Here is a 13389-nt window from a genome sequence, read left to right as displayed (position 1 = left end):
GGGCCGAGGCCTCAGATACCGCGTGATGCAGATCTTTGCCAAGCGGACGAAGTAGTTTCTCGCATGATCGCATAATCAGGCCGATTTGTTTGAAGGCACCGACAACCTCAGTCACATCATCACTGGAAAGGTCTCTTCGATGCAGGCCCGATCTAATAACACAGACACATACCAGCTTGGCATCCAGTTCATCGAAGACAGCATGAATCTTTAGACTCTGCAAGGAAAGATTCTTGGGAATATTTCAATCATGCCGGGAATCGCAACGCCTGCCATTCTGGCCGTATTCCGGCGGGTTCGGGGTCCACCCGAACATCTTCCGGGCTTCTTAGGCTCCGGACGGCCCTCCGCAGAGTCTCCACTTCCACTGCACGTATCGATTAGTCAGCCACGAAAACTTTGCATCCGAATCTGAGATGAACTGCGAAGACGAATTGATTGTACAGCGGTCACGGATTGTTATGCTGTCTAGCAAACCCTCGCCAACAACCATCCAATATGAGCACAAACGAACCGTCAAACAGCCAGGCCCCCGGCGCCCCTACGCTGCCGCCCAACGTCAAAATCTTCTCTCCGGCGCAACCAAGCACGGCATCGGCATTGCTCAATGGGCGCATCTTCACACGACTCACGGCCAACACCCAGACCGAGCCGTCAAAGCTCGCGGCGGCGCTGAGAGACGCGGCCCGTCCCGAGGTCAACGACACTTTCTGCTTCAGCCATCGCAACGTCGTGCTGATCTTCGACGGGGAAAAGGACGGCGCCGACGTGACGGATGCCCATCATGAGCATTTCCGCCTCGTCTGCCTGGCGCTGAAGGACGCCGACATCAGCCTCGACGTCGCCGGCTGCATATTCGACACCCCCGACGTCCTGCAGGCAGGCTTCCAGCTGGACACCCTGAGCTCGGGGTCAGTTCTTGTCATCGACCTCATGGATGAAGACGACGAAGACGATGACTCCGACGAGGAAGGTGATGAGGCGGCCGCCGAGAAGCTCCTGATGAGCGGAGACTCGGGGGCCACAATGTCGTGAGAATGTTCTCTACACGCTGATGTTATTTTTGGGAATCATCTAATATGGCCGCGATGGCCATCTGACGCACCGAGCCCGCTCGAGGATCAGCAAAAGCTGAAGCCAGGACTCCAACTGTCGACCGTCACTAGGCGCATTTCCGGTAAACGATTCAGTGATGCTGCGCCAGGGTTACATAGTGAAGGACGTTTCAAAAGCAAGTTGGAATCACGAAACACAAAGATGATGAGATGGGATGTTGCCTGATCCTGCGTGCCGCCAATTCAGAAAACTATCGGAATGCGCTGGACCGAATTTGTCAGCTATCAAAGACCGAGTGATCGGCCAGAGTGGCCTTGGGATTTCCCCTCTTCTTCTTAAGGACTGGATCGCCTTCCCAAGTGGCCTCAGCCTCAAGAAGGTTACAGTTGGCGAGGGAAATGACCACTCAGTATGCGGGGGAGCTCCTTGCTTAATGCCATGCTGACGCTCCGCGTGGGGCGGTTCATGGGGTAGTACACTGTACAGATATCTTCCGCAATTTAGCTCCCGGTTGCATAGAGGCACTTTCTTGAGCGTCGGCCCGTTAGTCTGAGTCTGGGGCCCATCAAGATCAAGCGCATTCTCTTGAGCGGTGGGCTCCTCAGGCTCCTGGATGCAAAAACGTCATAAATACGCGGAGCATTTGCCATACCCTCCCGACCGATGGCTCGCTCGCCCCAAGATGACAAACCTCTTCGCAACTATGTACACCGAGATACGTATTGAGGTTGCACAGCTAGAAGAGAGAGAAACCCACGTTAGAAGCAACTGTGTAGGCGCTCGCCCGGCATTCTGTCCGTCGCAGAGAGGCGTTTTCTCCGGCGCGGCAACGGCGCAAGGTTTTCTTGGCCCAAGCGACACTGAACTCTTGAACTCTCCCCCAACCGCCAACCAGAGCCCAAAGGGAGACCGGATGCAGTAAGAAGGGGGAGGGGGGGTCCCGGTACGTACGGTCGGCTTGCAGCTCGCGGCGAGAAGCAGGGCCTACCCAGGCGTGAAAAAGCTCCTCGGAGGAAGCGGACGGATTTATGTAAAATCGAGTGGATGGGCGGTCCTCGTCGTGATGAAAAGAGTCGTCGGGCCAAGAACGCCAAGCTCGGTGAACATGACTATTCGTGCCGTTAGTTTTTCGAAGCGGGAGAAAACTCTGAGCTTGGCGCGCGCCAGACACCCCCCCCCCCCGTTCGTCGCACCTGGGGAGGCGATATCGGGCATGAGAAGCATCCTCCTGTGCGGATGGAGGCCGGTACACGCTCATCATCGCGAACGGCATGGCCGGAGGGTGCACCGAGCATCTTCTCACTCAAAACCCAGTCGAAAGCCACGTTTTGTGGTGTCACGGAAAATGGCACAGAAAACGTCATCTGCGGCAAGGGTCTGAAAGGGTACTGCGACCACGTGAGCTGTCAGGCCACAGGAGTTTTTCAGCAAAGCTGGCTGTGTGAAGAGTCGTTATTCGTATATGCTACTTCGCAGATACTACGCGTTACAGTGTACAATCTCGCGTATCCGTAGTCTCTTGCGGACATTCTGGACAGGTAGGTTACTCTGTATTGGCCTCGGGAAAGGCAGGAGATTTCGAAACGGCTCGCTCACGTCACATTTTGTTTAAACTCCGCAAGACTCCGCGCCCTGCTGTTGGGCCGAAGCCAGGCCATGCCGGCGACGCATCCCGGATTTGGAGACGAGCGCCGTTGATCTTGTCCCCAAAGAGACACGCCTCTCCTGGCTAGTTGTGCAGTTCATTGGACGGTTACCTTCCCCACGTTACCTTATGCGTTCTCCTCCCTTTGTCTCCCCCCGCCGAACTCCCACACTATTCGTCCAGAGTCGCGTACGAAATACAGAGGTACACGGGCTTGAGTCTTTTCCAACGCCGCAGGACGCAAGAGGACGGATCTCCCCGGCACTTGACGCAGATTGAAGGCCAGCTAGCGGCGAAACATCGGTCCTATCCTCAACCCACGAGACAGATTTCCCCAGTTTGCCCCAGTCGTGCGTGTTTTTGTTTTTATTTTTTGTTTTTCTTTACTTTCTTTCCATCTCCCCTCAAGGGCCAAGACTCTCGCAACACGAGTAAACTGTGGGATCCCCTCGGGGAAGTTGGTACTTGGAGAGGGCTGGGGCCACCAACAGCCAGAATGCCCACATCCCATCTCGGGGTCCTCCAGGATTCCAGCTGACTTGTCCAGCTTTTTTTTCCTTCTCCAAAACCCGGACTCTGGGGCAATGTGGAGGGGGCGAAGTGGACGCCGTCTGGTTAGACCGTGGCCGGCCTGTTGTCCCCTCCCTCGGAATGCAAGGTGACGTTCCCCGAGTTGCAACTCCTCCGGCGTGCTCCCACTTTCACTCTCTCTCACTCCCCCCGGCCTCCCCCGACTCACCCCGTCCTGCTTCCCCGTGTAGAGTAGGGGCGGGCGGGCTTGTTCCCCACGTCATCCTGATGGCGGTCGACGAAGCTCCATCGCAACCGCGAAGTCTCGACTGTCGTTGGTCGCGTACCTGGGGCCTGGCGAGGACCTGGCGCCAGACTGGGCCCATTTTGCTTTTCGATCCAGATCCCGGCGCTACCCTACTCAAATTCTTACTTCTCACGCGCACGCTTGACGCAGTAGCAACTACCTACTCGATGGATGCATCAGGTCTTATCCCCACATTAAAAAAAAAATGTTGTTGAGAGTGGGAGAGGGAGGGGGGTGGATGGTTCATCGTTTTCCCCCCCGCGCGCCCGCGCGCGGGAACCACGGGACTTGACCGAAGCGTGCCACCGCCCTTTATAACTTTCATCTCCCCGTCGTTTCATGATAGACAGTTGCTATCGTCGAGCTCGAGTTCATCCTAGACGTCCTCCGATTCCTGTTGCATCCTCACTCCCCTCTTTCCCCTTCTTCCCTCCCTCCCCCCCCCTCGTCACTCTATATAGCGCGCGCGCGCGGTCTTAGTTGTATACCTGGAAGAGAGAGCCGACAAAGGCAACAATCGCAGAGATGGACGCCGCTCAGCTGAACGATCAGATGAAAATCACCCAGGGCCTGGACAACAAAGGCGTCGACGTTGACAATGTCGAGAACCAAGTCCCCGCGGACCCCAACGCCCCCCGGGTCATGAGCCCGGAGCGTCGAGTGGCCGTTGAGAAGAGCTTGAAGCGCAAGATCGACACACGCTGCTCGCTCTTCGTGCTCATCTACATCATGAGTACGTCCTCTCTCTCACAACACGCACGCTCTCGGTTTTGTTGTTGCCTTCTTTTGATGACTCGGATGTGCTTCGCTGGCTGACACGGCAACTCACCTCCACAGACTACCTCGACAGAAACAACATCGCGGCCGCTCGTCTCCGCGGTCTGCAGACTGACCTCAACCTCGACGACACGCAATACGCCACCTGCCTGAGCATTCTGTACGTCGGCTACATTCTCATGCAGGTCCCCTCCAACATGATCATCAACAAGATCTCGCGCCCGTCCTGGTACATCGCCGCCGCCATGCTCGTCTGGGGCCTCATCTCGACCCTGTCCGGCGTCACCACCAACTTCGGCGGCATGGTCGCCACCCGTTTCTTCCTGGGTTTCGTCGAGGCCGCTTTCCTGCCCGGTGCCCTGCTCATCCTGTCCAAGTGGTACACCCGCCGCGAGCTCAGCACGCGCAACGCCATCCTGTTCTGCGGCAACCTCATCTCCAACGCCTTTTCCGCCCTCATCGGCGCCGGTGTCCTGTCCAACATGCAGGGCGTTCTCGGCCACGCCGCGTGGCGCTGGCTCTTCTGGATCGAAGGTGCCATCACCATGGCCGTCGCCATCTCCGCCGCCTTCATCCTCCCCGACTTGCCCACCAACTCCAAGGGCTTCACCGAGGAGGAGCTGTACGTGGCTCAGCTTCGCATGACGGAGGATGTCGGCGAGGCCGATGTCGACTCGGATGACATGGGCCCTATGGACGGTCTGTACATGGCCGTGAAGGACGTCAAGATCTACGTCATGATGATCACCTTCACCGCCTACGTCGTCGGTCTGTCGTTCAACGCCTTCTTCGTAAGTTTTGCAGTCCCCAGAACTACTTCATGGACAAAGGCATTAACGTCCGTGTAGCCCACTCTCACCGGTACCCTTGGCTTCAGCTATGTTCCGACCCTGCTCATGAGCTCGCCCCCTTGGGCTTTCTCCTGCATCGTCTCTCTTATCAACGCCTGGCACGCCGATCGTCAACAGGAGAGGGTAAGTTTTCTCAAAACAAGAGGCTCCCAGAAGTTAAAATACTAGGGTACTGACTCTTCCCCCTTCTAGTTCTGGCACATTGTTGGTCCCATCTGCGTCGGTCTCGTTGGTTTCGTCATCTCCATGTCGACCCTGAACGTTGCCGCCCGCTACGTCGCCCTCTTCCTTCAGGCCAGCTCCTACGCCGGCTTTATCGTCTTCTACTCCTGGATCTCCTCCTCTTTCCCCCGCCCCCCCGCCAAGCGTGCCGTCGCCATCGCCATGATCAACGCCTTCTCGCAGCTGGGCAACATCGCCGGCTCCTACGTCTGGGGTCTCAAGGACAACGGTTTCCGCAAGAGTTACGGAATCGTCACCGCCATGTTCGGAGCCACCATCGTCGGCTGCTACGTCTTCAAGGTCATCCTCGACAACCTCAACAAGAAGCTTGAGGAGGGCGAGCGCGCTTGGGAGGTCCACGGTGACGTCGCCCACCAGACGGCCGACATCACCCACGGCGACGAGATCGAGGCTGCCCGCCAGATGGGCAAGGGCTTCAGATACCTGGTCTAAGCACTACGAGTTATGTAAAGTGGAACAAAGATGTTTGGTCGATACCCATGAAAGGAGCGTATTGTACATTTTATAAAAGAAGCCTACTGGCGGTATACTATGAGACTCGTTCAAGTTGCGAGATCCAGCAAGCATCACGTCGATAGAATGGATTAATGCCATAATGAAAGGGGACGCTTGAAGCGTCAAATTTTGAAACTTCCCTCTCTGTCATCTGTGACTGTGTGATACAACGTGAAGCCTTCGCACGACGGCCCCCAAACGCTCCAATGAAAGTACTACAACCGCCCACGCTTTTTGAGGTAGATCGACAAGGAGTCAAATATTGGAGTGTTTTCCCCAAGAAGAAAATGCGGTGGATCCAAGAGATGGGCAAGAGAAAACTCGAAAGGTTGGCATCCGCAAGCCAAAAGACCATCATGCCATGATCTCCAGTATTCTTCCTTTTGCCAGACCCAGAGTAATCTCGATGATTCCCACTCTTCACCCGGCCAATCCCCGCGTTTCCAAGGCTCGCCTCCTCTTGGGAAACCCGACTGGATACCTGGGGAGGGAGATTCCGGAGCAAGTTTGGTTTCTGGAGCCATCGCCCCATCTTCCAGTCCGCCCCGCGTCTCCAGTCCAACTCGGAACCTGACCGAGCACGAAAACTGGCCCTGTTTACCAAGGATCCAGACGTGCGTCGACGGGTCTCTGCCCCCCGCCCTTCTCCTCTTCACCCATTTCTTTCCCCCGGGTCCACTTGAGCTGCATCTCCAGACAAGATCCTTGGTATACCTCCGCAGGGCTTGTCTGACGTCCACCCACACCCGTGAGAGATTCCAGCAGCAGTGCGGGAGTGCACAGGCTAGCGTTCCGATTTCTGGACTTCCTAGGACGGCTCATCAGATTGGAACTCTCAGTTCATACTGTGATGTCCACTTGACAGAAGAATATATTTTAATAAATAAGGTATTACCAAGCCTGGGTGGAAATTCTTCAGTCACCGACAGAAGTGTTAAGTTATGTAATGCAGCGAACACCAAAAGCTTTTGAATTTGATGTGATTTCGTCAGGAAAGGCTTAAGATAGGGTTAACTTGTTGTTTGTTTACAATTCAAGTCAACCTTCGGATGTGGTACATGATACATACATCACCTCTCAGTGGAAACCAAGATGACATGAGAATAGACCATAGTCAACTTCGATTGAGCACTCCAGCCTCCAACACCACGCAGCTCCTCGAAACAAGCTTTTTTTGGCACGCTTGGGAAGACTCTACCGTGTCCAAGGCTCTGGACCCGGACGCAGGTTGTCATGTTCCCTGTCTTCACTCGCTTCAAGGCGACCCTGTTCGGACGACAAGGCCTCATGGATCGAGTTGCATGCTGCACGATTCTCCCGACTACCGAGGTGACCCGGATCTACGACAAAAGTTCCAAAGGCTCCGTACCCGACTCCCGAACCGTCACATCTCGAACCCCCTCTTCGCAACCTCGGCGGGAAGAGCCGAGGGTGTTCGCAGGTTGACCCTGTAGGCTGTGGCGCGTCCTTCCGTCGCCATGGAGGCCACATGGCACGAACTTCGTTTCTGTCAATGATGACATGTGACGACGTCTTGGCTGCATCAGCCTGTTCCCGGATCGTACGTGATCCTATTGGTTGGACATTTTGCACTGAAATTGGAAGATCTACTCTTGACTAAGGTAACCATACTAGAATCTTGTGGAATTCCCCTAGAATTATGTATCGATAGACTGGCCCACCTGAGCTCATGCGATATCACATTGGGAGTACCATAGATAGTGCTATTCAGGGTTTCTTCGTTGAACTTACAACACAAAGCACGTCATACTATCAAGAGATCAAACTCTGGTGTACCAAATATGGCTCGAGACACTGCAAGTCAACGCCAACTCATATGTGACTTGTCTTCGTCACGAGATATGTATCGGCAGCCTCTTAGTTCTAGTGAAACTATCGTGGGTCATATCTGAATCTCATAGTTTACCTGGTCATGGATGTGCAGAAGCTACGTGTGGGCTACCTAGTTACCTTCGGACCTCGATGGCCCGAACCGTCTGCCGCTCCGGAACCGTGACATGGGTGGTCCCCCACATCACGACAGCCCCAGTCATTGCATGCAGCCGACGATGAACCCGGGTGACGATGGATATCTTCAAGTTGTTTCGTCCTCATCCCGATAGCCAGAGAGACAGTGTAGGGCTCCAAAAGTCCAAATACTGACAGCCTGCCCTCTTGCCGCTTGACGGCATTCTTCGTCGCCGGAACTTGGCAAACAAGGCTTCCTGTGCGACGGAATCACGACAGCTCTGTGATGTGATACTATACGTCGTGGCAGGACGTAGTTAGTGCATGGACTACGAAGGCAAAATCAATCCTGAATTTTCTTTTAACAAACTTCAAATGATGGGCGAATAGAAAACAAACTGACGCTGTAAGCAAAATGCCTGCAGGTATCGAGAGCATATTCCTATCAATATTGAGTCCTACTTTTGGCCAAGTGAATCATCGGGGGGAGGAGGTTTGAGGATCAACACAAATACTAAGCAAGATCTGGCCACTTCTTGCGTCCGACCTCTTTTCAGCGGGTTTACCCGGTTTCTACTTGAGCCTCTCTCGTTCCCAAACCATCCACTCACGCCCCTCTTCTTCATCCGAACCAGCTTTATCCTCTTCGCCTGCCTCGGCCAAATGGGGGAGGGTGCACCAGGAACTGCGGTAGCGGCTTCAGGGCATGAATTCAAGATACTGCCCCTTCGAATGGTGTTTTGCGGCAAATCAACAAGGAAAAGAAGTTGCTGACAAAGGCTAAAGAGGAAAGCAGTGTACCGCGAACACTGAAACGAAAAGACAGCAATCGGGTCGAGGTCCAAGAGAACCGATATGAGAATGGCTTTGATGAATTGGGTCCCGAAGAGCGTCTACGCTCGACGCCCTGGAACCTTTGCAAAGAGGTTGCAACTCATGTAGTGACAAACGGTCTCTGATGTCGAGGTTAAACAGGCAATGTGTCTCGAGAGCGAAAGAGTAGTGGTTTGGTTGACAGATGTTGCGAGACAAACAGACACACACACACATACACACGCAATGATGAACACGGCATCACAAGAAGCCTGATTGAGATACTCCTAAACTCCTAATTCATGTGCACGGTAAACGTGCTCAAGGTATCATGGGTATACTGCTGGACCTGCTAGACCTGCTCTCTCGCGACCAATAATCCGGAACATCCAACGTGTCCGACCGCGAGGAACCCTTGCGCGCATCGGACGACGGGATCGCTTGCATGTAGTAGTCGGGTTGCTGGGCGTAACTCGAACCCCCGACACGCGAGTCGTGGCCTCGCTGGTAGTCCTTCAACAAGGCGTAGAAGAATGCCGTGTTTGCGACGACACAGGCGCAGAGTATCTCGATGGAGGCCCACTGAACGAATCGTTAGCATTCGGGGGGGTCTGGAAAAGGTGTTTTGACTTGTGTGCGTCCGTACCATGGAGCGAGATCTCTGCGATACTGCCTGGTTCAGTATCATGGGAAGTCGCATGATGGTGATTACGACAACAAGGCCCGCAATGCTGAACAAGAGGATGAGCTGGAATTTTCTGCAAGCGTTTGTCAGTACCCGCGGCTTGGAAACGCCAGCACAAAGGCCAGACATACACTTTGCCATCAAGCTTGACGTGCCGAAGAATGGGAAAGGGGAAGATGATGAGCGCGACATCGGTAATGATGTTGAAAACAGCCATGGTAATGAGGTTTCCCAGCGCTCGGTGACAAGTATCTTGAAGTCTTCGTGTTAGTTTCCGGTCGCACCCTGAGCAACGTTGATGAACATACTTGCGCCAATAGGATCAGGAGACCACATCCTATCGAAATGTTAGACAGAGATAGACACTACACAAGACTGGCAGCCGACCTACAAATCGAGTGGCCGGCATTCCGCAAGAGTGGGTATCAAAATAACGAAGAAAGTGACGACGATAAACCACCAGAGGGCAGTGGTTGCGACTTTGCCCCAGTGGAAAACATCCACGAAGCGGGAGTAAAAGTTGAGCAAGCAGAGCTTCAAAGACCACAGGCTAGTACGAGAGTTAGCCAAGAGCACGACACAATCGGGTGTGTGTGTATGTGTGTGTGCAGTTTATAAACCGCTTGTGGGCGAGTCATAATCAGCGCAAGATGTAGGAGGCAACGTACAACAACGCATAGAATATCCGCGCCGGGATGAGCAATTTGTGTGAGATGATGTAGTACTCCTGGAGGCTCTCGACAGTGATGCCGCGCGCGGCGGCGGCCTCTTCGGCGGCATGGGCGTAGGTGTGCGTCGGGTTGAGGTAGAAGGAAACCGAGATGCAGGTCGTGCGGCCGATGAGCGGGACGAGGGCGAAGGCCATATAGGCATCATCGGCGTGCCATGTCCGGTGGCAGGTCTCGTGGGCTCGGCATCGCCAGAACAGGCGGTATCCACAGCGGACGAGGATGAGAATGGCGCATATGGTGGCCGAGACGATGTCGAAGATCACGTCTGCTGACATGTTTGTTTGGATGATTGGGGAATCTGGGCTGCTCGATGGCGGCAACGAGAGCCGTTATGCTGGTGTTGACATGATGTGTTCTTGTACGTTTGTTGACGCTCCGTTTCCCTCTCTCTCTCTCTCTCTCTCTCTCTCTCTCTCTCTCTCTCTCTCCTTCTCGTTCCTTCTCACTCTCCCTGTGTATGTATGTGTTTCTTCCTGTCTCTTGAAACCTTTGTGGTCCTTTTGTTTAGCTGTTCGCGATGCTGGACCGAATTACTCTCAATGTGGCCTTTGAGGAGAACTCCTTGCTGCTGCTGCGCCTTGGCTGAAAACGGCCTGTTTAAAAGACGTTGAAATCCCTCGGTTAATGTGGATATGGCCGTTTGAAGAATGAGGCTTCGTGGTATGTGGAGAAAAAGGGGGGTGGACGCCGATGGGACGAACCGACAGGCAGGGCAACGTCGGGAGTTTTAAGAGAAAGGACGCGCGGGATTCAACAGTGGCCACTGAAAGAGCCTGAAGGGGGAAGGGGGGGGGGGAGATGGAAAAAAAGAGCGAAAGGATCAAAGGGACCGGACGGGATTCTGAGTCAGATGCTACCAACCCCAGCCATGCCAAGCCATCGTTATCCTAGTGTAGCTCTCATTCAGACGGCTACTACGCGCGCGCCGGGTGGTCCGATCAGTAAAGCTGGCTGCAGGGAGAGAGAGAGAGAGAGAAAAGGCGTACGGGTTGCATCCACGCGGGAATACGGCCAAATCAAGGGCGGGAGAATGAGCAGTTTGGAGGAGATGATGGCTGCCGGGTTGCATGCGGCTAAGCTTTCAAAAAGGACATTGATGATCCGGGACTGCGGTTCCACGCCCAAGCAGACCGTGTGATTCGCGAGGTGGCCGCCCCCGGAGGGGACGGCAAAGAGCTCCTCCCAACAGCCAACAAGGGAGGACGCCAAGGGAGCCCCGGTCCGTTGTGACGAGCACTTCTCGGGGCAGTCGGGGGCTTCGGAGCAGGCAGGTCGAGGTTCGCCTTTCCCCGCATGGGGATGCATGGGGAGACAGACCCATGTAGCCAAGCGTCAGTCTCGGTTCGCTTTCGTACCGCGGAGATGGGTGATGTATTTCGTAGTGGTAGTGTTGGAAACTCTTACGTCTCTGTCGACGGACACGGCTGGTTTGGAGTCGGTGTCATGCAACGGGGCGGCCAAAACTGGTTTGGTTGCCTATCACAGGCTTTGGCGGGAGGGCTTTGGGGTGAACCGAGCAAACTTGAATGTCACTGATCGCCTCCAGTGGCTACTATGGGTTCGACCAAAGTCCCCTGCCCAACGGTACATACACAACGGCGGTGTCCCGGCCTCGCTCCCACTCCTCTGACTCCATCTCCCAATCTCGACGAGACCTCGCACCCACTACGGATGCTCTTTTGAGTTCGCCCTAAAGTCGACCCCTGGGAGGCTGGCTCGCACGCCTCTTGATCCGGCCGGACTGAACTCTCTCTGGTCTTTAATGAGCCCTAGCGCCCGCCCTTCAAACCCCGCACACCATCGGATGGCAGAATCGGTCGGTCCAGACAGGCGACGGCATCCATATGGCACTACGCTGGTCGGCAGTTGCAGGGTTGCTGACATGTTCGTCTCTGTCGGGACAACTGGGTCGACTCCGTCCGTCCCCGCTTGTCCGCCGGTCCCCGAGGGATAGCGTCAGAATGTAGAGTACAGAGTGCACACAAGCCTCACCTCAGCCCCCGCCGGGACGAAGGAGCATCGGTCCGTTCAGGGCTGTGGTAGCATCGCTTTTCATTGTGGTGTGGACCGCAGGCGGCAGGCATCTATCCGCCTTGCGCTCTCGTGACGGCGATCAGCAACCAAGATTACGTGCAGTGTCAGGCTGACGATAGCTGCTGCTGCTGCCCAATGCTGGTCATGCACGTTGGCGGTCGTCCCTGCAAGGTGTCTCTCATGCCTGTACGAAGACCGGGTAGGTCAGTCGTTTGCAGTGTTTGAGCATTCCAAGGGGCTCCGGTGCAGCGGTGCATCAAGGATCCCGTTGGATTGATCGCAACATGTCCCGAGCCCCCGTTGTCTGTGATCGAGACCACCGCTGGTACAGGTAGGGTGTAGTCGAGCAACGTGGCTGCACGACTCACTCCAGAAGCGAGAATGAAACACGAAACGCAAAACGTTGGTTTTGAGAATTGCCCGAACCATAGGCTGATGCGGACCAACGTTGATAGGCAAGTTGACGAAAAAGGGCGAATTACCGAGCGTCTGGTCGACTCGAAACTGCCAGGCGTTCATGATCAAACCCCTGTCCAACGAAGGGGGCACAGGTAATGGCAAATTATGGTGCGGTACCAGCTGAATGCGAGAATTGCGAGAAATGCGAGGCAACGATAGTTCCCCATTGCAGCCTCCGAATTGATTGAGTCTGGTCTTTCGGATCCCTTGCGCGCAGTCAGTAGATCCGACGTTTTCGGAGAATCAAGCGACGAAATATGCGAAAAATGCGGGACCAAGCTGGGTTGCCCTCTGACGCTTATCAGTAACGCTCGTCGGCGAGCGAATCCGCTTGGAGGGAAACATTCTGATATTGGCCAAACCCATTCCTCGAGCGGAGAGAGAAGTTTACTTGTAGACATACCCACATTGTGTCCAGGGACGGCAATCCCATGAATCGCCTGGATGATACCGTGCCTTCGCCAACCCTCAACCCCAGTATTTGTGCGGGTGACTGGGGACTCAGAACCAAAAGTTCAAGTAGATGAGAAGGAGTGAGGTCACAAGGATGGTCTCAAGGGTAGACGCTGTTTATCTTTTCAGCTTGAATCGACTCGTTCTGAAGTTGCCGGCTGCCGAAAGTGGACTATTAGTGGGACTCGAACAGAGGTTCTAGCTCATTTGAAACTCGATTCAGCTTCAACCATAAAGGTTCAGGTCTGCTGCAGCGGGCAGCCGGGGGGGCAGCGGGGGCAGTGGATGCAGTTGGCGCCTCATCGGCGAAGCTGAGAGAGTACGCAGAAGGTCTCGGAACGGGACGGGTGGGGCATCACCCG

The 13389-nt window shown here is 54.8% G+C and overlaps 4 protein-coding genes across 4 annotated transcripts; 2 read left to right on the top strand and 2 right to left on the bottom strand.

The window, feature by feature from the left end:
* Positions 1 to 498: 498 nt before the first annotated feature.
* CH63R_11961 (uncharacterized protein) lies at positions 499 to 1035 on the top strand (the record flags this gene model as incomplete). Its single annotated transcript, XM_018306935.1, has 1 exon — positions 499 to 1035. One exon carries the CDS (start codon positions 499 to 501, stop codon positions 1033 to 1035), a length of 537 nt encoding a protein of 178 aa, XP_018153776.1.
* A 3008-nt stretch (positions 1036 to 4043) lies between these two features.
* CH63R_11960 (Major facilitator superfamily transporter) lies at positions 4044 to 5821 on the top strand (the record flags this gene model as incomplete). Its single annotated transcript, XM_018306934.1, has 4 exons — positions 4044 to 4251; positions 4356 to 5086; positions 5144 to 5269; positions 5339 to 5821. 4 exons carry the CDS (start codon positions 4044 to 4046, stop codon positions 5819 to 5821), a joined length of 1548 nt encoding a protein of 515 aa, XP_018153775.1.
* Positions 5822 to 8986: 3165 nt separating this feature from the next.
* CH63R_11959 (Integral membrane protein) lies at positions 8987 to 9567 on the bottom strand (the record flags this gene model as incomplete). The annotated part of the gene is made up of 3 exons (XM_018306933.1): positions 8987 to 9247; positions 9312 to 9423; positions 9482 to 9567. The coding sequence occupies 3 exons, from the start codon at positions 9565 to 9567 to the stop codon at positions 8987 to 8989; spliced, it is 459 nt and encodes a 152-aa protein (XP_018153774.1).
* Positions 9568 to 9990: 423 nt separating this feature from the next.
* On the bottom strand, positions 9991 to 10356 carry CH63R_11958 (Integral membrane protein; the record flags this gene model as incomplete). Its single annotated transcript, XM_018306932.1, has 1 exon — positions 9991 to 10356. One exon carries the CDS (start codon positions 10354 to 10356, stop codon positions 9991 to 9993), a length of 366 nt encoding a protein of 121 aa, XP_018153773.1.
* Positions 10357 to 13389: the final 3033 nt, after the last annotated feature.

Source organism: Colletotrichum higginsianum, chromosome 8 (genome assembly GCF_001672515.1).
Source record: "Colletotrichum higginsianum IMI 349063 chromosome 8, whole genome shotgun sequence".
NCBI classification, from domain to species: domain Eukaryota; kingdom Fungi; phylum Ascomycota; class Sordariomycetes; order Glomerellales; family Glomerellaceae; genus Colletotrichum; species Colletotrichum higginsianum.
The sequence above is the reverse complement of the archived record's forward strand: the minus strand, read 5'-3'. Positions and strand labels throughout refer to the sequence as shown.